The following is a 24,158-nucleotide window of genomic DNA, read 5'->3' on the forward strand; positions in this document are numbered from 1 at the left end:
TCTTTTTCTTTTTCTTTTTCTTTTTCTTTTTCTTTTTCTTTTTCTTTTTCTTTTTCTTTTTCTTTTTCTTTTTCTTTTTCTTTTTCTTTTTCTTTTTCTTTTTCTTTTTCTTTTTCTTTTTCTTTTTCTTTTTCTTTTTCTTTTTCTTTTTCTTTTTCCTTTCCCTTTCTCTTTCTCTTTCTCTTTCTCTTTCTCTTTCTCTTTCTCTTTCTCTTTCTTTTCCTTTTCCTTTTCCTTGCAGTTTTATCTGTAGTCAGTATTCCTGACTCCTCTAGAGCAGCACAGGGATTTGGAAATCCTTGCCCAGCACAATATGGGAGTGGAAAGATCTAATGCTGCACCCACTGCAACATTCGCCCTACAAATAACTGTTTTCAGGTTCTGCTGGCCTTTGGGGCAAAGACAATGTATTAATTGCAAGAATGGAGGTCATTTGAGCTCACATCGTGGTGTGGCCTTGGCCACATATGAACTTATTTGTGTCTAAAAGGGACTGATGTGGTCCTGGGCCATTTATGCCACAACACCTTGACCACCACTATGGCTCTGTCTCATTAGCTTCTTTTTCTGGATATAGCAGTTCCAGGTTAGATTCAGTGGATGAGGAAAAGTCCAGAGCTTGAATCAAGCACTGCAGCATGCCTGGAGTCCTCCTTCTGTATCTGTTGCTGTGTGGAGCAGGTGGCTTGAATTTGGCTGGAGCTTATGATGCATTTTGTAGTCTTTAGCTTATAAAGCCTTTTGGATAAAATTTACTGAGTGCATGAAGGATGTAGAGTTTTGTTTTGTGGATTTAAATCCAATCTTCTAAATTGCTTAAAAGCAATTCCTTGTGTTTTGAAATTCTGAAACCTCTGTCCTCCCCTTTTTAAGGCCTGCGGTCAATCATGGACTGATTTAGAAAATGGTGCAAAATGTGTAAAAGAAATAAAGAAAACATTTTTTAAAATTATATTAGGAAAAATAAAAAAAAAGAGAGGACACATATGTTATCAATACTCTACCGAAAGGGAACATTGTCTCTGACACAGAAAGCCTTTAACTCTAAAGCTTGTAGAACAACTGGAATAATCTTTCTAATGCAGTCAACATTATTGGAGCTGTCATGGGGCTGTTTGAATTACTTCAAAATTGATTTTAGGGCTTTTTCTGTTTGAACTTCAAGTATACTGTAGTATACTTCAAGTATACTTCAAGTCACTGTAGATGTGACTCTGAACATGTTTTTCTATGCATTTTATGATAAATATTCTGGCTTTGGATTGGCTTCTTGGTTGGATGAATTTAAGTATTAGTTGAATGGAGTTAAGGAGCTTGTCTACTTCAGTATTGATCTTAAAATGTGAGCAAAGATTGAATTTCATTGCATACAGCATTCTGAAGGGCTTCAGCCAACAGCAGAGTGGGGTACAGGAGTCCTTTTGTTAGGTGCTTTATTGTCAGAAGTACTGAACTGGTGCAAAATGGCAGTTTTCTGAGGAAGCAAAGTAAAAGACTGTCAGCATTCTCCCCTGTCCCCATCCCAAGACCCACAGTATGCTGAGAGATACCTAAGTCATGTATCCATGGAAGAGTACAGGAAGAGAGTTCTAGCTGATGCTCTCCCATTCTCCAGTGTTTTCAGGTGAAGAAGTCTCTGTGGTGAAGTAATTTCCATGTATTTATTTAATTCTTTATATTCAGTGACATCCAGTCAATTTATCTCCCGTAAAGCTGTCCAGCCTTCTCTTGAGAATTTGATTGCCTTTTTGACTTGATTTCCAACTTTTAGATTGCCTTCAACCTGTCTCCTACTGAGACTCCCAGTTCTTCTGCTGGAAGATGTTGTCAGTCTCTATTTTCTCCCTTCATAGCATTCATGGTTGTGTAGACCTTTATCCTCCACCCTCTCACAGGACAGGACTCAAAATTACAGATCAAGCTTAATGTCTGAGCCTCAGAGAAGGTTGTTCCTTCCCTATCCTGGATAGGAACCAGCTACTGCTAACACTCTGCAATGCAAGTCCTTGAGAAAAGAGGGAGTAAAGCCCCTTCCCTGGCTGTCTGGGACCTCCCACTGCTATTGCCACAGGGAAATTTCAAAGTTTTGCCTAGACTGTTGGAAGTGCCAACAGGGAAAGCAAATATTTGTGTGTAAGACTTAACCCCAAGAAGATTAAGTGCAGATGAATGTCAATAGTGCCAGCAACCTGTGAGAGAAAGTGAAAACTGAGAAGGATGTAAAAACAGAACATGGTACGGAAAAAAAAAAAAGAAAGAAAAAGAAAGAATAAAATGCAAAACAGATTAGAAGCAAATCAGGGAGAAGGAAAATTTCAATGGGGCTTTTTGCTTTCCAAAAAGGGCAGCATGAAGAGCAGCAAGACAAGCATTGCAACAGGGGCTCATCAGTGTTAGCAAAGTTGGGAGGTTCCAAGGGTGAGCATGAAGTAGGGAGGGGGTAGAAATGAGGGATGCAGCTTGATGGGATGCTGCATGGACAGTAGATGCCTTTGGAAATTGAGAAGAATCCCGTAGGTGATGAATATCTTGCACAGTCTTTAGTTCCTACCTCTTCAGTTTTGGAAGTCAATTGCTAGCTGGGGAAATGGTGATCCGTGGGAAGAGGTTTGGTTTTGTGAAGCTTGGCCCATGTTCTGTGGGAGGAGAGCTGTACTGTTTGGAAAGCATCCACCTTGGGAAAATCATAAGTGGTAGGGCTGTCTAGACTAGCCAGGAAGGCGTGAACAAATAACCAGAGTAAAATAGAAGGAGAAGAGAAAAAAGTGTGATTCCTCACCTAGAATTAAATTAAGATGTCAGGAAAAAAAATGACTCAAGGCTTCAAAGGATGCAAACAGAAGATGTTCTTAACTGGCTTTACTCTAAGGTTAACAAGGAGAGGAAATTAGACATGCTCATGGCTGGATTTACATGTCGCTGCTGGAAGCGGGTGGGGAGATACGTGATAGGAATGTTACAATTAATTATTATAAATCTCTTCGTAACAACTGTGTGGGCAGCATGCAGGTGTGTGTGAGGACCTTGGCAGCCTGACAAAAATGTAATAATCGGTTATGGAGGTAGCAGCGCTCACTCCTTGGCACTTTGTCAATCAGCAGACTGGTAATTAGCCATTGCTAGAGGCCACTGTGTTTCTCTGAAGAGGAAAGTAGAACCTCCTCAAACACCTGGATGTGGTCTGGGTAAGAGCACGGGGGGGAAGTGTGTCTTACCTGGGAGACTGCAATTATAGCAAGGATTTCCTGACTCAGAAACCAAACCAGAACTATTCTGCCTTAAATATTGTTATTTTTTGACCTTCAGCTTGAAACTGGCAGCAATCTGCATCCATATAACCCAACCTAAATACAGTGGTTTTTTGAAGTGAAGTAGATCATTAATCTTTAGTTTGCCGGGAGTCATGATAGATTTTCTATCGCTGAAAAAGAGGTTGGAACTCTTTTCTAGGATAGATATGCACCTGCTGAAGTAATTTGATGAGCAAAAGGAATTACTTCCGACAATTTTATACAGGAAGTCTGATATAATCTGGTTTAAAGAGAACTGATTCTTGTTGCCCTCATTGCTTTATAGTGGACAGCATGTTATTTTCTAGTTTGGCTGACAGAAAATGTGGGGTTTGGGACTATACTACATATAATGGAGAACTCAGTGTCCCTGCCCCAAAGCCCATTCTTAGGGATTTCCTTCCCTGTGGGTCATAAGAAATCGTGTACAGCCATGTTTACAAAGAACCACAGGAGTGAATAAGAAGCAGCCTTGAGAGGAGGGTCAGAAGCTGTCCAAGGCACCCAATTTCTACTATAGCTGAGGAGTCAGGGTGAGAAAAAGCATTGCTCTATGGAGCCTTTTAAAGTTCCCCATCAAATGCAGTAAAACACACTATAGAGCAGCTTTAAAAACAAGGGGAAAACAAAGGCAAATATATCTGTGACACAGAGTGACAGCCAAGAAGAGCTTGTCAGGCCTGGGTTCCTTCAAAGATGTGCACTGAGCCCTTTCACACTCTTAGTGCTGTTTGCTGAAGTACTGAGGAAGTGGGAAGGCATCCAGAAAAGCGATTCAACTCAGCTGACACGCTGGAGTTTGAAAAGGAGCAGGAAGGAGATGGAGATCTGCAGCACACTGCTGACCTGCTGGGACACAGTAATCCATCACGCTGGTCCTGCTGCTGCAGACTGTGCTCAGAGGTGTCCAGCAGCTGTTGAAAGCTGTTGAAATGATGGAATAGCATCTTCTCACAGCTGCTACAGGGTTGGGTTTTTTTGGTCCCAATGAAACAGGGAGACAGATTTTTGGGGTAGCCTTCAGGAAGCTCTTGACCCAGCTGGCTACAAAGAGTCGAAGTTCCTCACAGCTCTGTATTGCCCTGGAAGACATGGACAATCTGTAACAGTGAATTGATTGTAATTTGTCAGAGCTGAACAGAGCTTCCTCCAAGCTTCTGCAAGCTTTGCAGATGCTGTGTGAGAATTACTTGTAAGCTGTAATGCCTGAAGTGGTAAAACCCTAACAGACACACAGGGCGAAGATTGAGGAGTGCTCATTTGTGGTTGCTACAGACGTTCTTTGTCATGGCCATTACTGTAACTTTATTGCAATTTAACCACATTTTAAAAGTCAACCCACAATTGTAACCACTGTGTCACCACCCAAGATTCAAAACTCAGCTCAGAATCAATGAGGTTGTAACTGCATATAAACCCTTCCTGCAATTTAACACCAAGGGGAGTTGGCATGAGAAGAGACTTACCTATCTTCTCAGGTAATGCAGAATTTATTATAGCACCCCTCCCTTTTCCCCTTCCCTTTTATGTGGTTTTGTATAGCTCTCACAAACTACAAGTTATACACAGAAAGTAAAGTAATAAATGAGTTTGAAATATGAAGCCACATTCAGAATTTTTTGGATGACAGTAGCTTTGTTAGTTTAGGTTATTGGTCTACTTTGAGAAGGGGTAGAAGTGGAAAATTGCTTGTGAGATCTTCTTTCACCTGAACTTCAGGGGCTGAGCCCAGTAATTGGATCAACTGATGCTTAAGTTGAATTATGCCTATAATTTTTGTGTTTCTTTATTATTGTTGCATATGCATCAGTTCTAATTGACTGAAAAGTTTTTTGAATAATTAAGCTTTGAAATACCTGGGAATTATTCCCTCAGCAATCAAAGGATGTGACGTGCATTTTCAACAGTCTTCATTAAATTTAAATATTTAAGTCATTAACGTAAAACATGAGTTTACACCTTCCCAGCAATGACACCACTGACTCCAAAAGGCACAACTAAGCTGTCATGAGCTGTTGGATAGATGGCAGCTTCTTTAGCTCCTACCACATTACTTTTGTTCTCCTTTCTGTTGCTATATTCAAATTTCTGCCTGGCCATGTAAGCAAGTCTGGTCATGTATGCAAGTCTTGGACTCACAGCCTTGAGTCCATAGCAAAACATCTTCTCTGGTCTGTCACTCTCCAGCCCCAAAAACAAAAGGTCAGCCACATTTCTTGACTTTTTTTAGTGGATCTGAACATCTGTGGAACTCAATCCAGCTCCAGCCTCACAGTTGTTCTGGTTGTGTCTTAGGAACTCACTTCTGAATTGGAGTGTCTAAACAATTATTACCTGTCTTTGAGGCATGGACAGTGATTAGCAGAGCTGGGAGGCAATGTCCTTGTATCTACTAAGTTCTTTTTGCTGCTAGGCATCTGCCTTCCTTCCCATGTAACTCTGAAACCAATATGCCTGTCTCTCTGTCTGTATTTCATGTGTGATATTGTGGAGAGAGCTCATTACAGACAAGCTCAAGTGTAGCCAGCACTTAGCTGCAAGTGCAAACATATCATGAATGTCTGTGTTGCATTAGGATCTTTCCAGAAGACATTGAAGACAGCCAAGAAGACATTGACAGACAGCCAAGGTGGCTTCACAGGCTCAGTGTTCTCCCAGCACTTGCTGGTTCAACTGTTCTTAAAAAATGTAGGAGTTTGGGAGAGCATGGATGTCAGCACCAGTAAAGATTTGCAGTGCACCAAGTGGCAGGAAATAGGTGAGTTGATTTAGAGCTCAGCCAGCCTTGTCCTTGCTTGAGCCTTCTAGAGGAACTTCAGGGAGAGAAACGTAGTGAGCTGTGGCAAGAGATGGCTCTGGGGAGCTACTAGCTGCTGTTTCTGAGTTATAATTGGATTTCACAATCCCAGAGCTGCACGGCACATCCATCCCCACCTCCTGTCCTCAACTGAGTTGTGAGGAGTCTCCATCAGCCCAGTGAAACACCTCCAGAGCTTGGAGCTGGCCCCCCAAGGATGAGAGGTAAACGTGAAACCAGTTGCATTGCAGGCTTTGCAATGGTTGTGAGGTTTCCTGTTTGAAGTTTCCCAAGCCACGGAGCTCAGGCAAAGCACCTGAGGCAACAAGAGCTGTCTTAACTTGCCAGATGTGTCAAATCAGTGCAATCTCCATCATGACAGGGAATGAGTCTGGTGAGTAGGAGACATATGATTTTGCTTGACAACTGTTGGTTCAGTTCACAGAAAAGTTTTGCTGCACAATGAGTGGATTCCTCCTGGAGGAAACACAGCCAGACTGCTCCAGATACCTGTATGGTGTGCACGAGCTCCTAATGGGAACATGGGGGATCCACAGCTGGTCCTTCACACACCTTCTGAACCCTTTCCCTGTCTGTTTGCTCACCCCAAGCACATCTAGAGCTTCAGTCTACAGATACATTCCTCTCATTCAAATTGATGCAGCCAACAGCGCAAGCCTTTTTGGGGTGTCTCACCTGAGATCTTGAGGCACACAAGTCTCACTGTGGGTTTCTGGAACTTTCAGTTACTGGTCTCTTCTTTCATTTAAGCCTGTCCACCTGACCACCTTACTGTTCAGACATGAGTCAACCCATCAGGGTCTGGCACAGCAAATGTGACAGAAAATGTGGAGAAGTACAACCTATCCATGGCTTACTGAGGCATTTCTGTGTCCTTTTGGTAGAAAACATGACCATCATACCTTCCAGCTGACCAGAATTGAACTGAATAATCTCAGGAGATCAGGAGCATCTTTACAGTATCACATCAAGGCATTTGCTCTTAAGTTTCCAAAAGTCTGATGTCTCAAGCAAAACTCAGCTTTGTTTTGTCCACAGGCAACCTCTGCTTCACTCTCAGTTTGCATCCAAAGCATAAAAAAACCATGGGTTCATCAACATGTTCATGAGCTTTTAGTAAGCTGGGATTCTGCTTTCTGACAGCTCTGTTTAGGCTGACATATGTTCCTGCCCTTTCCTTCTGTGCAGGAATATGTCTCTTCATTTCCATGAAAACCTCCATGGTGAGAAGTTTCCTTTTAATCCTGCACATATCCTGAATTGCTTCTTAAAAGTCACTGATGATGAGAGCTGGAATTATCTTCAGATTTTATAACTTGGCTTAAAAAGTCTGGCTGCAAGCTAAATCTTGACGCATAAATCTCAGCCAGGAAATAATTTAGTTTCTCTCTTTCCATCAAAACAGCAAACAACTCGGCCCACTCCCAAACAGTTGCAAAGTTCTCAATGGTACAAGGGTATTTTAGGAAGGGATTAAATAAAGAAATGTTACTAAGTGGCAGAGTCTCTAGGGTGGGGAGAATGTGGAAGCAAAAACATTTGGAATGATGCAATTTATTAGGATTTTTTTTTTCTGTTTGTTTTTCTTCACTTGAAATGCCTCACAAATATCTGGAGGGAGCAGGATAAATCATCAGTTTGATTAACTTTCAGTAACACTGACTGCCACGAGAAGTGTAGGTGCTGTATGCCAGTACAGGGATGTACTTACTAACAGGATTAAACAGAGTGAGGCAGAACTGAGAGATCACCTGGATGGGCTCAGATTAAACAAATTGGTCATCCCGTTTTATCAGCTGAGTTTGTGTTGCACTTTACATGTACTTACCCTAAACCACATCTGGCTGATGAAGAGAGGCCTCAAATATCTGCAGGAAAGGGTCTTTACCATTCCCTCCAGAGGCTTAGTGCCATGTTCTTGCTGTGCTCTTCCAGATTAGCTCACACTCCCATTGATTTCTGACCTAGGTAATGAGTGAGAATAAAGTTTTCTTCCATTCCAGTAAAAACCCCTTGTGTATTTTTCTGCTGGCTTTTCTGCTTGTTTACTGACCCCTAGGTTCAGAATAATAAGAGGAATGACCACGTTGTTGCCTAACCACTCACACACATTTTGTTGGTGAATGGTGCCTAAGGAATGGTTTGGTTTGTTTTCCATGGCCCAATAAAGGCAGTTGCTAGAAGTTGTCCCTTTGATCATATTTGAAACTTTGGTCTTGGGACCATGGACATTGCTCATGTATCTGAGACGTATCTAAGCCATGTTCACAAAGCCAGGATTTCAATATTGAAAGTTCAATCAATCACATGGTCCAGTGATGGGTAATTTGTCCAGGATCCTTGCTGAACAATATGTTTCCAGATTGCAGGAGACAAAGCTGCAGTTATGGGCAATGCCTACCAGCACCTAAGGAAAAACATGTTTTCTGGGCTCAGACTCTGAATTTGCACAGAGAAGCACTGTGGCCATTCTGCATGCAAGTGAAGTATCTGCCCACAAGTCCTGGCTCTGCTATTGCTCCTGTCCCGTACACACTATTGAGACCTTTCTGGATTAGGTTATAATGACTCAGAAACTCTATAAATCACAGTTGTTCTGTAATCCCCATTTTTGGAGACAAGGAATGGAAGCACAGGGAAGCTATTTACTGGACTCACTCGCCCCTAACTGGTTATTGCCCTCACTGGAGGGGAGACTTCCAGTCCCGTTCCTCTGATTAGGATGAGCATTTTATCTGCCCTCTTTGACGAGGTGTGAAGTGCACGTGTTGCTCAATGAGAACAAGCTGTTCAGATAACACAGCTCAGAATGATAGAGGTTTTGTTCTTCCAACGTTATCATTGCCAAAAGAAAGGGCAAGTGTCCTAATTATGAGACTAGACTGGAGCCCAGGTCCTGACTTCCTCAGAGTGGGTTTGCCATTTTTTTTGTCTTTTTTTTTTTTTTTTTGTTTTTTTTTTTTCCAGTTCTGTGATGTTTGGCATTTTTTGTGGAGTTGTATGGATGGTGACTGGTGTGGGTACTCTGAGTGCTACTGCAGGAGGGGTGTGAGGCAATCCAGATCATCTGCTCTTCAAGGCTGTCCATGCCCTGGCCCTTGCTATTGCTGAAGTTATGCAATACAAATATGGTGAAAGTACAGATAACTTCTGTGTCAGAGAAATATGGGAAAAGCATAACAAATTCCACAGAAGAATTTTGGACTGATTGAGAAAATTAATTTCATAATCATGTTTAAAACCCGTGCATACACAAACAGTAACACAGACTTGCAGAGGGAAGCATTTACTGCATGTCCCTAAGTATTTGGCAAGGAACAATAGCAGATTTTACAGGTAAAAAGACATAACAGCAGGATATTATGAGATTTTTTCAGACCTCAGTGCAATTATTCACAGAGGAGCCAAACCCCAAGGTGGTGGGTGATTGAACTGTAGCTCTGAGGTATCACCATGTGCTCGCTGTGCAGTGGTGTGGCACTTGCTATGTAATTATCTCTCTCCAGCACAATTATTAACATAGGATTAAACATTCGAGAGCCACCACTGCAACATTAACCAGCAGTGGGGTGTGTGCTCTATAATTTAGATGCTTGGAGGGAAGAGTTTACCACAGGGCATCCACCAGCCCTGTGAGCATTTTGTCCTGTGTAACTGTGGCTGCAATCCTCCTCCTTCCGAAATCAGGCTGGAAAGAGTGTTCCAGGCTTGTGTGTATGAGGAGCCCTGACTCATGCTTCCCTTATGACCTTATTTTCTGCAGGCATTGTAGCCAGCCCTGTGTGAAAAGCTTTTCTCTGTATAAGGCAGTAAGTTGTGCAGCACTGCTGGGAGTTTCTGGTGCTTTTGTGTCTGTATGAAATGCAGCAAAGCAGCAGGGAGGGATTTTTAGCCACTGAATATGACATTGGATTTCAAATATGACCCTGTATTTCCCTGACCCTGTATTTCTGTTGAGAATTGAAATACTGGCCCAGGAATAGAACCTGATCTGAGGAATTGTACCAGAGTGAAAACAGCTTTTGTCACCCATAGAAGCAGTCATTAATGCCCCAAATGCTTAGGGCCATCTGAGCACATGCAAGCAGGAGGATGTTCCCCTAAATACCACATCTTTCCACATTGAAAACTGCCTATTTGCCAAATCCTGACATCTTCAGAGTAGCCTGTTGCCCATTTATCTCACCCAGGGTGGTCTGGGGCCCTTTCAGGATTTACAGCCCACGCAGCAGCCGGAGCTGTGGACAGGCTGCTCTGGGCTGCCTGGTGGGACAGGAATATCTGTGAGTAGCAGTGAGCTCTCGTCAGCCAGATGTTAGGGCTTGGAACTTGTTGTTCAGAGCTGCTGATCAGTCTCTCAGGCATTTGGTCCCTTTCTCAGCACTGACAGTCAGAGAGCGCCTGCAGATCACAGATGTTTGCTTTTCCTTCCCTTTGTCTTTGCTTCTTCAACCTCACCAAGGCTTTTCCACTTCATACCATGGCAATTTGTGGCACTTCCGTGCTTGAATGAGGGCTGGACCTGGTCCTCAGCCCTGCTGGCTCGGTCACCTCTCCCGAGGCTGCTGGCATGGGGCACAGCAAACAGCTCCTTGCTGAGGTCTCCTCTTTGCTCTGGGCCTGCAGAGCAGCTCAGGAGCAGATGCAGATGCCTTTTGTCAAGCCCGTGTGTTTCACCCTGCCTGACTTCAGTGCTGCTGCCGTCATTTCCATGCAGGTTTCACAAATCCCTTACTGCTTGCAGGGAAAGGCTTCATTAGAGCCTCTTGTCCTGCTCCTGCCATGACAGGGGCAGTTCCACTGTGTGCGTAAGCTCCGTGCCGGAGTTGTTTCCGTACTATTCAACTCAGTTTTAGTGCCTGATTCCCTGCTCTAAATTAGTTCCTCTGACTCATCCTCCAGAGGAATTTCTGTCTCTGTAAAGACTGTAGAAAAAGATCAGAAAGCCAATATTTCCTACCCAGGACTGAGGTTACATATATTAGCAGGGTGATGCAAAGACCACCACAAGGGACCCACCAAACACAGATAAATACAAGCCTGAGTGTGGCCTTTTCACTCCCCATGCTTTTCTGGACCCAAACAGACTTGGAAAATGAAGTGAAATGTCTCCAGAAGTTCCTATGGATGCTCAGGAGAGATGTGAATATTCCCCCTCCCCAGTGGCACCATAGGGCAGCAGGTTGCCTGGGGGCACTTGCAATTTCTCTTTGAAATCCAGAAGCTGCGCACAGCAGCAGGGCATGCTCAGGGCTTCCAGCTGAGCCTTCAGCCAAGGAAATCCTATCTGTTTGTAAAGGCAGCTGAGCTGCAGCAGCTTGTGTGCAGTGTGAAGCCAACACATCCAGAGCAGAGGGATTTATAGGGGAACTTGACTTTTATAGATGTTGCATTAACTTTAAACATTTGCCTTTCTCAGCATGGCCTCTCCCCCTGTGCATACAAATGCCCCTGGGTATGATATATTGTCTGGGGAGGAGACATGGCCTCAAATTACAGTAAATGCCCATTTCTTTGCTTTCTTGAGAGGCAGCATTTAGTGCATTGCAGTCACGCTGTGGCCATTTGCCAATACCCACCCACAGCCTGCTGGGATTTGCTCGGCTTCTCTCTTTCCCCATTTTGACTTATAGGTGACAGAGAAACAAAGGTTCTCTTCATATTATACATAACATTTATTTTATTATATATTTACTGATCCCATTTCTTCCCTCCTCAGTGACAGAGGATGTGGGTGCTGAGCATTTGCACTCTGAACCTGCAAAGGAGGTACAGGGAGGTGTGGCATGGCCTTACCCCCAGGAGGTTCTGAATTCCTTAAGACCTTAATCAACCTTGTTTCCTTGTGTCCCCTGTTCTCCCACAGTCCATGTCTCCCACCTGTTCTTTTGTACCCCCTTACATCCATGTTTATCCCTGCAGCACTTGCCACACCAAAACATCAGTCACCTCTGTCAGGACTCGCAGGGAACTCTACAAGTTGTAAAACATTAGACTGAAGTAAATCATACTTAATGTAAAGACCCCAAACCAGGTATAATGCTACTTTAAACCTGTGTTGTTCTCATGTGAATTCATACTGGTAAGGATAAATATTTTTCTTCACCATCCAATTCTGGTTCTCAGCTTCAGCTGCATCTGGGGATGGTATATTTGGATATACTGTACTTTCCTCTCTGCTGCTGTGCTATAGGGTGTATGCCCCGTACTTGACAGGAACACTAAAATAAAGGAGGTTTTTAGAAGCTGTTGTAACACAAGGTAAAGGTCAGTTCATTCAAAAATTTCAATAAATAGGAGCAAATAATAAGATCCTGTGCTGCTCTGATCAGCATTTTCTCCTTTCCCTGAGTTCCCATCAGTGAGAAGGAAGGACACAATACACTTTGATTTTGGTTCTTGCTGGTTTTATCCCTTCCTTGGTATTTAATTAGTTCTCTGTGTGTATGTGTGGGGGGAATGGTGATCTAATCCTATTGAAATACAAGCCAAGTAAAACAAGTTTAGATGGAGACATGGTCACAGAGCAACTTTCAGTCAGAGAACAATACACTTGGGGTAAGGTATATTAGCAAAGTAGTTTTTGGCATATCAGACCTAATTGGTTTTATTGTGAGAATAGTAATACTAGGTGGGAAAAAGCTAAGTTGAAAATTAAAGTGGATAGCATGTTTTGGTAACTTTGGTAGCTGTGGTAATGGAAAGGTTCTGTACACATTGTTGGGGAAAAAAGCCTCTCACAGAGACTTTTGAAGCCTTGCTAAGACTGCAATGACTCTGAGACAAGAAAAAAAACCCCACAACACCAAAAACAACAAAAAATATACAACAACCCAAAAAAACCCCAAGAAAAACAAACCCCCAAAAGTGACTCTGTAATTTGGACATTTTCAGTGTTCAGGCAGAGCAAAATTCAGAAATCTCTGAAGCAACCTGTCTTGTAAGGTAGACTTAAACACACATTTGCTTGTTAAAACCATGGAGAAAAGATTTTGTTTCTCCTTCCTCAAAACATTTGCCTTTAAGCTCAGCTGGGTAGTGCATTTTAACATTCAGGATCATTTGCCTATAACTAAGCAGCTCAATCCAGACCTGCCCTGTGTGCTCCTTACCAGGAATAGCACAGAGCTGTATTGGCAATACCCACCAGCTGCTATAAGGAACAAAGGCAGACGCTGCATTTGCTTGGGTTGTGTTTCTGATTGCAAAGAGCTGTGCTGCAGAGCCTGTGAGCTCGCTGTCCATGCAATGAGCTCTGTACATGTCCTGTAACAGGGGTGGAGAGCCAGGAGTGGTGCCTCTGCTTTTGTACACGATAGAGGCATCTGCCACCCCACGGTTCCTCACTCCACTGGCCAGCCTGAGAAGTTTTGGCGCAGGGGGTCCGAGGAGGGTGATGTGAGCCTCAGCAAAGAGGCTGGCAGAGTAAACCCTGTGAGGGCTCCAAGACCCTCTGCTTCCCCAGCCCCGACCCATCTCGGCTGGTCCACATTGCTGGGAGCTGGGAGCGCTGCTGAGGCTGGGAGGCTCCTGGAAACGCAGACGGCACAAGGGATGGGGCAGGTGGGGCTGAGCACCGAGCTCAGCTCGGCTGCTCCTGCTAAACAGCTTAGTCCGAGCCTTCCCTGCAGCTCCCCTCCCAGTTCACCGCCGCATTCCTGCGGCATGCGGGGCGAACCGCTCGGAGGAACGCGCTCAAAGGAAACAAGGCGAGAGCGGCGTCCCTCCGCCTCGGAAAAGCAGCGGGCTGGCCCTTGTGTGCCTCCCGGGCTGCTGCGCGGTCAGTGAGCAGAGGAAAGGAACGTGGAGATGCCCCAGAGTGAGGTCGTACCCTCTTGATTTATTTTTCTCTTCCTGGAAACCTTCTGTTTCCCAGTGCCTGGGCAGGGAATTTAGGGATTTACTGTCAGGAGTGACTTATCTGCTCACTTGGCACGAGTGAGGTGCCTGTGGTAGGCAGTCTGGCTCATACCCTACACCTTTTTTTACCCCCTTTCTTGTCTTGATTAGTGTGGTTTCTATACTTGCTAACCCACTTTTTTCCTTCACAAGTATAGGGAATAAGGTGTTGATCCCTTCCTGGGCACTGGCTGTGACTGTGACGACATTCCCATCCCCATTTCCAATCCTGGCAGAGGTGACTTGGTGTGACTGTCACTTGGTATCTTTGTTTCCATCCTCTCTGCAGCTTCTCAGGCTTCAGGGCTCCAAGTGCCAGGAGAAAGCAATGCCTCAGGACAAGCTCTAGGTGTGGTTTTGGGACCTCTCTTCAGGTACCTCCATGGCTGAGGCTCTTTTCACCAATTCTCAACTGCCCCGTAATGACCCTGCAGCCTGTAAAACCACTCCCAGCCAGAGCAGGGGTGTAAGGGCTGTGAGTTTCAAGGAGAAGTGTGGGGTTTTGAAATAGATGCCAGCAACACCTACTGCAGATGGGAGCCATCAGCAGTTCAGATACCTCCACACCAAGCAGTGATTTGATGCAGGTCAGAACAAAGCTCTTTTTAAAGACCTCCAAGAGGCCATGGACATGGATTTGGGTCTGTTTCCAGGGCAAGTTTCTCCAAACTCCAAGAAAATTGTCTATATCCTGCCCTTGCAGCCTGCCCTGGGAAATCAGTGCCATTCAGATGCCATTTGATGAGACTCTTGGTGACATCCATCCTCGTCTGAGATAGTTATCTAGGCAGGAGTCTCCAAAGGTGGCCCACCTAAGGGAAGTGTCTAAGGTAGGCAAGATACCTCCTCTAGGATGCGCCCATTTCTCTCTGATGGCTGTTGGGAAAGATGACTTCCCTTGACTAGCTGCATCTAAGGAGCTTGAAGAGAAAATCTGCTTTCATTGAAGAGTGAAATGAGGAAGAAAAACAGTGCTGAGACACCTTGGGGTGGGTGTAGCCTGGAAGAGGATTCTTGTAGGCAGTGCTTCAAACCCCAAAGAAATCCACATCTCTAATATTTTGAATGGAGAGGTTACAAACATTACATTTCCTGTGGCAAATGCTGACCCAGCATTCAGCAAGGTAACAACAGCCACAACAATTTCTTTCTCCATTCAGGTCCTGTGCATCTTGCTGATGCATATGAGGTCCTAGGGTGAAATCCCAGCTTATCTCCATTAATGCCAGTGATGTTGGATATGTCCTTGGGACCCCAGTTCTGTTCCTCTGAAAGTGCTGTTCCTGCAGCAAGCAAAGGTTTAACTCAGCGCTGCCATGCCCCCACCACTTCACCCAACACGATGCTTTAACAGCGTTGACAGGGACTTTTCCACACTTCAGCACGAGTGTTAGTCTTGGCTGAAAAATCCCAGTAACTGGAGGTAAAGTCACTCCATCCCAAACCCAATACTCCCCTCTGCCAGACCTCTCCCACTATTCTTTGATTCCTCGTCTTGCTTTCCATGCAACACACTCGCTCTCACAGGAAAGACTTTCAGGTAGTGGGACTCCAGTGTTTTTTAGCAGTGTTGCCATAAGGAGCATGCATGAGGAGACAGCTGGGACTCAACATCCCTCCCTTGGGTAGGTGAAAGGCAAGACTTGGGTGCCACTGCTGGGTTTTGAGTGACCTGAGTTCTGTAACACTAACTTCAACCACTTATGGGCATTTTGTGGTGGATGAACACTACCATTACACCTTTATCCGTGGCACCTTTATCCATTGTGCCCTCAAATCAAGCTTCTACAAGGCAGGTCTGTCAATAAGTGTGTGCATATATCACTTCAGGGTGTTTGGTAAGGGATTTTCATGCCTATAATGTGATGATCAAAAATCAGTTTGTTAGGTTAATGATTGGATGATCTTGGAGGTCTTTTCCAACCTCGATTCTGTGATTCTATTCTATTTATTACAGTGCTGATTTCTTTGACAGATTTTGTATATCTCCTAGATATGGTGAAACTTCAAACTCGGTATATTTGTCTCTCAGACAAATACTCAAATAGATTTAATATGCAGTTCCACAGCTGTAGGCTGTCCTGGATAAATCCTCAGGGTCTGTATGGTTCTTGTGCTATCTTTCTCATTACATCTCTGGTACTGCTCTGAACTTGAGTGTACCACTGCTGAGGATGCCTTCCTAACAAAACTGTGGAACAAGCAGACATGCAGACTGATCTTCAGACCAAAAAACTCTTCTGAATTGTGGGTCATTAGGGAACCCAAATTTTGAATGGAATTTGGAAAATGACCTATAAGGTTTGCCTAAGGAGCCATTTCCTAGTCCTTCTCTTAATTTCCCAAGTATCCAAGTAAGAACCTGACCTGGTTAACTTCTCACCAGCTGGGTTGGTTTTCCAGGCTGTGCTGAGCTCACAGCTGTCACAGTTACACAGTTCTCAGCACTAGTTTGAGATAACTTGGTTGCAGCCAGGTGAATCACAGCTACAGCAATAACAGCAAGGGCAGGACAGCACTCACACTTAAACATCCTCATCATCATCATCACCACCACCATCATCATCATCCTCTCCACTGCAGAGTCCTGTGAAAAATGCTGTTTGTAACTGGCCAGTGAGAATGAGAACTCCACCTTGTTATTTTTCCCTATGCAGAAGGAACAAAGTTTTCCAGCTGGTAGTCTTGCAGTTGCAGGCAGGAATCCAGTTATCAAGCTGGGCTCTTCCTATCACCTACTCTGTTGGCAAACAAAGCTGTGCATGTCAGATAATACCTCAGTCTTTTAGAACTGTGCTGTTCCCGTGATGTCTCTGGATATCTCCAGATAATTTAAGCACCTAACTGTGTGTTTAAGTCTGGAGAGTGAGGACTGTAGAAAAACAGTATAAGCAAATGAGCTGGTTAGCTTTTTGATAGTGTTTGAGAGGTTTCTGAGTGGCTCTGTAGAGCAGGTCTACCTCTGCTGACAAAGGACCAACCTCAAAATGTTTGGGAGTGTCTCTGGGATGAGGATAATACTATCCCTGATGTCTGCTATTCCCCCATCAGCCAGCCCAGACAGATGAAAGGCAGTTGGGTTCACACAACGTCCCGCTTCAGCTGCATGAAGTGTTTGTTCCTCTGCACTGGACTCTGGCATAGGCCATGCCTATCACTGCATCCACGGAAAATGCAGGAAATCCCTCATGAAGTAGAGTTTCCACCTCATGTCTTCCCAACAATCATATTTCCCTAACTCAGTGTCCTCCTTTACGGGGATTTAAATTCAAGAATTGTTCTGCTTGAGGTTTTGCAAGGGTTTGGCAAACACAAAAGCCAAGATGTGCTGGCTGTTTTCAAAGACCACTCGGACTGAACAGTGTTCAAAACCAAACTCTCTCCTTTTCAGCACAAGTTCTGGCCCTCTCTCTGTTAGCTCCCCATCTCACTAGCATGCATTTATAAAAGAGCCCTAGAGAGAGAACAGTTGGGGCAAGAATTTGCCATATAGCAAAACCCTGCAGTGCTTTTGCACAAGGAACAAGAGCTTCCAAGGGAGTGGAAGCAGTTGCTGTGTTTGTGTTGACTGGCCATGGTTTCCCACTGCTGGGGGTTTCCAAAGCAAATGAAATGTTATTCATCAAGGCAGGCTCCCTCCCCAGCTTTCAGTTGTTGAAAATACTACAAAGTAAGATGGAAAGAAACAGTAATCCTTCATCATCACAGTCAGGATTTACTTGTTTATTTAGATTCCCTGTCTGTTCCAAATGTTCTGCCAGAGAAAGCCCAGCCAGACTCCAGGAGTGCTTGACACACATAGAAAAATTTCTAGATGTATTTAGAAGATGAATCCAGCAGAATACACTGCCTATCCTCACAGTGCAGCAGCAAGATGAAAGTCCCACATGCACAATAAAATATCTCAGGATGGTTTTTGTAGGGCAAAAAGAAAGCAGGAGGCACCTGAGGAGAAATTGATTTTGATGTGGATCTTCTAAATTGAAACTTTTTGGTGGAGCTGTCCTTGAGCTCCAGGTACTGCCTCCTTTTCTGCCTGGAAAATGTGTTCCAGGTAGAAAAAAATGGGACTTGGTGTCTTTGTGGTCAGTAAAAGGAGAGAGTTGTGCTCAGAGGGTGACTCTTCCCTCTGCCCTAGGAGGTGCAAATCAGCCCCTGGCAGGGTGTCTCTCCCTGCAGACACTACAGGGGAAATGCAAAGAGAGGAGCCCAGACTTAAGTCTCACTTTCAGCTGCTTAAGAGAAGGCAGCTGAATCCCATCCTGAGTGAGGGTGTGTGTTGGGAACTGACTACTCAGCAGCCTCAGCTAGTGTTTGCCATCCCACTCCCATTGCTGCACCTACAAACAGGAAACAAGTGAGACCATAAACACACCCATGAGATAAGAGAGACCTTTTGGGTCATCCTAGGATGAGGTAGTAGAAGATGAGCACTTGTCCAACAGATGTTTTGCAGTTATACCATCCCCCAACCTAGTGGATTTGAAAATGCCCTGTAAGCTGTTCTTCTAGTGATGCCCTGAGGGCAGCACCTTTGAAACCACCTCACTTTTTTATTTCCTATCTAAGAGCCACTGGCATGAGTGAATGTCAAGAACTTGACGTCCCTTCTGGGGGCAATATTGCAGTAAGTTGTATAGGGTAGAGTGGGAAGGGCAGTTTTCAAGCAATAACCCCCTAAATAACTTATGTTTAAGTTATGGGATCGTGGATGCTCCTAGAGACTGCTGAGATCTTACCCTCTAGGGTTTTGTCTTAAACAAGCCAATAGAATGAGGTGTTTAAGACACCTCTGTACTTGGAAAAGCAAAATAACCAGTTCTGTGTTTGGCAGGTGCTCTCCTTATTTCGCATGTTGACATAAAGAGCAAAGGGCAGGCTCTTATCAGAATCTGGGGTTTCTGAAGGGCTGCTTAGCTGAATCAAAACTAGAGTTTTCCAAAAGTGACACCCCTTGACCCGAACTCCAGTTTAGTACCAGAATTAGGGCAGCCTTTCTCCACAAACTTAATGTAGCCTCAGTGCACTGGACAGGTCTGACAAACCAATTAATAAAAGTAATTTTGAATCACTAGTATTATTAAGATCTACAATTTTGGGTCTTCACTAAATCCATAAGTAAAAGAGAGGATTTTACTTAAAAGGTTATAAAAACAAAGTAAAAGTTTCCCCCAAAAAACATTCTGCTTTTGAAAAGCTGTGAGGTGTTTTCTGCAAAGCCTGAATTAACCCTTGCTGTGATAACATTTTGTGTGAAGCTTACCTGCTGCTGTCCCCACAGCTCATGTGCTCCTCGGTGCAGAAGGCCCTGTTTGAGGAGGAGGACAGGGTGAAGAAGCTGCAGCAGAAAGTGGCAACGCTGGAGAAGCGCAACAAGCAGCTGCGAGATCGAGTGAAGAAAGTCAAGCGGTCTCTCCGGCAAGCCAGGAAAAACTCCAGGCACATGGAGCTGGTGAACCGAAAGCTCAGTGAGAAACTTTCTTCTGCAGGTGGCCAAATCCCCTATATTAACTCTTTGAAGCAGGAGAACTCCCATGGTACCTACCTGAAAGTATAATGCAAGGGTAAGTGCTCAGGCCAATGGTAGTGGCAAGTTTGGTCTGCATTAGATCAGGGTCTGGCCCTCACACCTTGTCTATGCTGTGCTTCAAACCTTGCATGGAAAATGAATCTGAACTTGCTTTAGACACAGTGCCAGATTAAACAGGAAAGCCAGCTGGATTTGGCACAGCCCAAAGCCATGTCCTTGCTGTTCTCAGTGGACACGGGGCCTGACAGTCGTCTGTGCTTCTCCTCTCTCACCCACCTCCACCATCAGTTTTAGGTTGTCTTTGATGGAAGTGCCAGCCCAGACCTCTGGGCCGTTGCAGGCACTTGACACAGGAGCTCTTCCTGCCAGTTTACCTCCTCTTCATGGGCTGGGCAAGCAAGGCTTGGGATCTAGAGATGAATGTGGTGGGAAGGATGAAGGCATGAATGCCCTTCGCTCCCTTATCACCCCCAGGCTCTCAACCTTGCTTGAGCTTGACTGAAGTCTGTATCCAGTGCCTGGGCATAGGCTATGTCCAAGGCTCAGGCAGTTTGTGCCTCTCTTCAGCACAAAATATAGATGTGCTCAAATTGTTTTAAGACTGTCCCTATATATCTTTAAGTATTCTAGATTGAATATATAACGACTTTTATTTTTCCAAGAAGTGCTTCAAGGCTCTCATTAACTTCCTCAGGTGCCTTTATCACTGGTCAGCCAACTGGTTTGGAAACCACATCATTTTGGGACTGTGTCTAAGACCTAATCCTGCAGTTAGGAGTGGACTTAGCCTATGAGTGGGTGTTGGATGAGGCAATTTCAGATCCCATTCTCAAGCAGGTTTAAGTTACAGTGCGGACAAAGCTTCAAGTTTTGTAGTCACTGAGGTATAATGGAGGTTGCTGGGCAGCCTCACTTAGTTACATTTAAAACCTGTAGAGACCACATCAATATCAACAGGGCATTATAAATTTAGGTAGTTTATATATGTATATATTTTAAAGTCCTATAGAAAATATTTTTATTACACATTTGATATAGTCTAATTTCTTAAAATATGGAGTAAAACCTGTTTCTCGGTTATCTCGTAAAAAAGAAAAGTCCATCATATCCTTTATTAGGCATTTACAAACTGACTTCTGCTCAAGGAGTGTGGGTTTAGGCATCAGTATCCGTGGCTGATAATGTTAATGCTTTAAACTATTCCTGCACTTGGAAAAGCCCATATCAGCTTTCAAATGTGAGCTTCAGTCCAAGCAGAACACAGAAGCTGACTCTCATTACCTTCCCGTTTTGCTCCTTTTGGAAATACTTTTTTTTTTCCCCTTCTTGAAATAATATTGGCATTTTTTAAGATTCTGACTCTTCCACAAGCTCCACTGGTTTCAAAGGCTCCACCTCCCACATCACCACAATTTGAATTGTTTTCTGCTGGAGTCAGCAATGCTGTTTCCTGAGAATAACTACAGAACTTAGGCTTCCCTAGAAGCCACCAAGAGATTTTAACTCCAAAATTTAAATCCATAGAAAAGTAACTACTTTTTATTGTTTTATTTTCTGGCTTCTAAACTACTGTTTAAATAAATGAACTGGTTTTCCTGGGATAGGTATTAAAAGCTTGTGTTTTCATTTTTTGTTAAGAAAAATATTCCCTCTGGTATTCATTCATGTTTTATAAGTGTTTGTATAAAGCTGAGAAAGTATAATTAATATAGTTACAACTTTACTATTCTTACAGATTTTCCAAACACAGTGTTGACTATCTTTTTCTTTTGGCTGGTATTTTTGTTGCTTGACAAAAAGATTGGAATTTTCTTCCTGTTTCCCTCTTTGTCGTCCTTAAAAAACAAAAAGTAAACCATTTTGTTCTCCTTGTAAGTTTTGTGAGAATTTTGTTTATTCTGCAAAGAAAACAAAAAGAACCTTTCACATTGCAAAGTCCAAATGCAACCCAAAATGTTCTCACTGGGTACAAAACCCAAAAAGGTTGTTTCCTTGTAAGTTTTTTCTCTTTCATTCCTGCTTGGGTTTGGATCATTTCCAGAGATAAGGACTAGCAGTCAGATCAGGTCACAAGTTAACCCTCTCAACAAGTAACAGGGGATGTCAAACCTAAATAAAAATGCCATTAAAGTGTCAGCATTGATTGCCTGTCCCTGCTGGTGACAGTATCCAGAGAGTGACCAGGAAGGCTGCACATGCAGGAAACACAAGAGGAATGAGGAATTTGGGTTATGTCTACCCAGGCTGGTACACATCACACAGGGTCTGCCTGACACGTGCTATAATTTTTAGACCCACTCCATAGCAATTTCAGGGATCAGCTCATCTGGAGACCCGCAAAAAGGGCAAAATTCCATGCCATTTCCAAGAGTAATGGGAAGGCATGATTGAGTATGTTCCTCTTGAAAAGCTATGAGGGAGGGACTGAGATGCAGAAATGAAGAGGAGGTTGGCATAGCTGGATGGGTTGGCAAGAGATGATGTAGAAACCCAAAAACCATCCTGGTAAAAAACAGAAAGACAAAAAAAAAAAAAAAAATCCCTTTTTGGTTAGAAACAACACCAAATGTGTTAGCCCCCCTTGAGAAGTTCAAAGAGGCTTTACAAATTAGTAACATCTGCTTTTCCCAAAACATATCAGGAGCTTGAAGGCTGCCAGAACATCTGCAGGACCAGTGCTAGGGGTTTCCAGAGCAGCTGGACACAACTGGAGACAAGGATGGGATTTTTGGCATCTGTATTCACTGTAGGGATATTTTTGTGGACAAATAAATTTTTACTGAGGGATACAGAGGATGACAAGAAGTGAAAGAGCAAAATTAATAGTAACAGGACAAAGTAACTGTAGGAAGGACAGAGAGAAGAGAAGAGAAGAGAAGAGAAGAGAAGAGAAGAGAAGAGAAGAGAAGAGAAGAGAAGAGAAGAGAAGAGAAGAGAAGAGAAGAGAAGAGAAGAGAAGAGAAGAGAAGAGAAGAGAAGAGAAGAGAAGAGAAGAGAAGAGAAGAGAAGAGAAGAGAAGAGGCAGAAAGAAACAGCAGAGGGGAAATCGTTCTCTTAGAGATTGTCCCCTTTTAACCATCAACATATCCTCTTGTACTATTTCTGTCACAACTTTTGCAGGACTTGTGTGTCTCACCAGAATGTAAGTGGATAATTCAGATGGTGATCTGCACCCAAAAACACCTTGAGTTTTTAGACTTTACAACTGAATTTTCTGGGGTTTTTTGAAGGTGGATATTTATAAAACAAAGTGTATCAAATAAACTATTCTCATAAATCCCAATATCATCCTGATTTAAAAACCCTACCTGAGTAAGTGGGGAAAAACCACAAAGTGATGTAGGATTTATGGGGAGCAGACACTGTTAGTAGCTTTCTGTGCTCCTTAACATCAAAACCATTGGGAAAAAAATTACTTCCTTATGTTTGAATAATAATTTAGGGAAATAGCCATGTTATTCTGTTTGGGTTTTGGCAGAAGGGGCTTTTGGAACCAAAGAGCACATCAGTGTTTCAGAGTTTTATCAGTAAAGCCCATTTCTAATACACAAAACCTTTCGCCAAGATAGGTAATCTCCCATTAATGAGGCAAAGGATCCCAAATTAATTTCTGAAAGTAGGAGAAAAAACATAGAGGCAAAACTGTAGAAAGCAGATAAAACTGAAAACATGTGTCATTCTTTCTTAAAACAAATCCAAGTAATTTCAAGGAAATTTCATTTTCCTCCCTATTTAACCCCAATTATTTTCATTTAATCACAGACATGCACCTATTTCCCTCCAAACCAGCCTGCCTTGCGTGTGAAACATCGTTTCCAGCATGTGCTTGGGTTCAGGCATGTTCCTAATCCCCTAAAACAAACACAGCGAGCAGGACAGCACGTCCCAGCACACGTGGCACTGCTGGGAGGGCTCCTGGCTCTGCAGGAAACCAGGCCAAGCCATCCCATCAGGGATGTCTGGGAAGGCAGGCACAACAGGGATTTAGTGGGGTGGGAGCAATGCTGTCTTTGTGAGGAGTCATCTTTTGGGGGATCAGGATTTGGCGCAGATGACGCCACGTTGGGTGAGAGTTGGGAGCGTTGATTGGCTTGAGGGTGTCCCTACACTGGGAGCTGGACAGGCTGGTTTGATGGGCTGAGGCCAATTGCATGAGATTAAATAAAGTGAAATCCTGCACTTCAATCACAGCAACTCCACACAGCACCACAGGCTGGGGGAAGAGCAGCTGGAAAGTTTCCAGTGGAAAAGGACCTGGGGGCGCTGGTCAACAGTGACTGAACATGAGCCAGAGAGGGCCCAGGTGGGCAAAAAGGACAATGGCACCTGACTTGTACCAGCAATCGTGTGGCCAGCAGGATGAGGGCAGATTTTGCCCCTGTACTGGCCACTGGTGAGGCCATGCCTTGAACCCTGGGTTCAGTTTTGGGCCTCTCAATTGCAGAAAGACATTGAGGTGCTGGAGTGTGTCCAGAGAAAGGAATGGAGCTGGGGAAGGCTCTGGAGCACAAGTTTAATGAGGAGAAGCTGAGGGAGCTGCGGGGGTTCAGCCTGGAGAAAAGGAGGCTCGGGGGACAACTCATGGTTCTTTACAATGTCTAGAAAGGAGGCTGCACAAGGC

At 43.9% G+C, this 24,158-nt stretch overlaps 1 protein-coding gene across 3 annotated transcripts in view; it reads left to right on the top strand.

Annotated features, from left to right (window-relative positions):
• CCDC3 (coiled-coil domain containing 3) overlaps positions 1-24,158 on the top strand; it is a 44,338-nt gene that overhangs the window by 12,783 nt on the left and 7,397 nt on the right. Inside the window, exons 3-4 of one of the 3 annotated variants that reach the window (XM_053978604.1) lie at positions 19,289-19,571; positions 22,179-22,392. In XM_053978604.1, coding sequence (XP_053834579.1) covers positions 19,289-19,564 — 276 coding nt within the window. In that variant the 3' untranslated portion in view covers positions 19,565-19,571; positions 22,179-22,392. Of the gene's footprint in view, positions 1-19,288; positions 21,413-22,178; positions 22,393-24,158 lie in introns of those variants that run through there. The other 2 variants (XM_053978605.1, XM_053978603.1) reach the window with 2 other exon arrangements.

Source organism: Vidua macroura, chromosome 5 (genome assembly GCF_024509145.1).
Source record: "Vidua macroura isolate BioBank_ID:100142 chromosome 5, ASM2450914v1, whole genome shotgun sequence".
Lineage (NCBI taxonomy): Eukaryota > Metazoa > Chordata > Aves > Passeriformes > Viduidae > Vidua > Vidua macroura.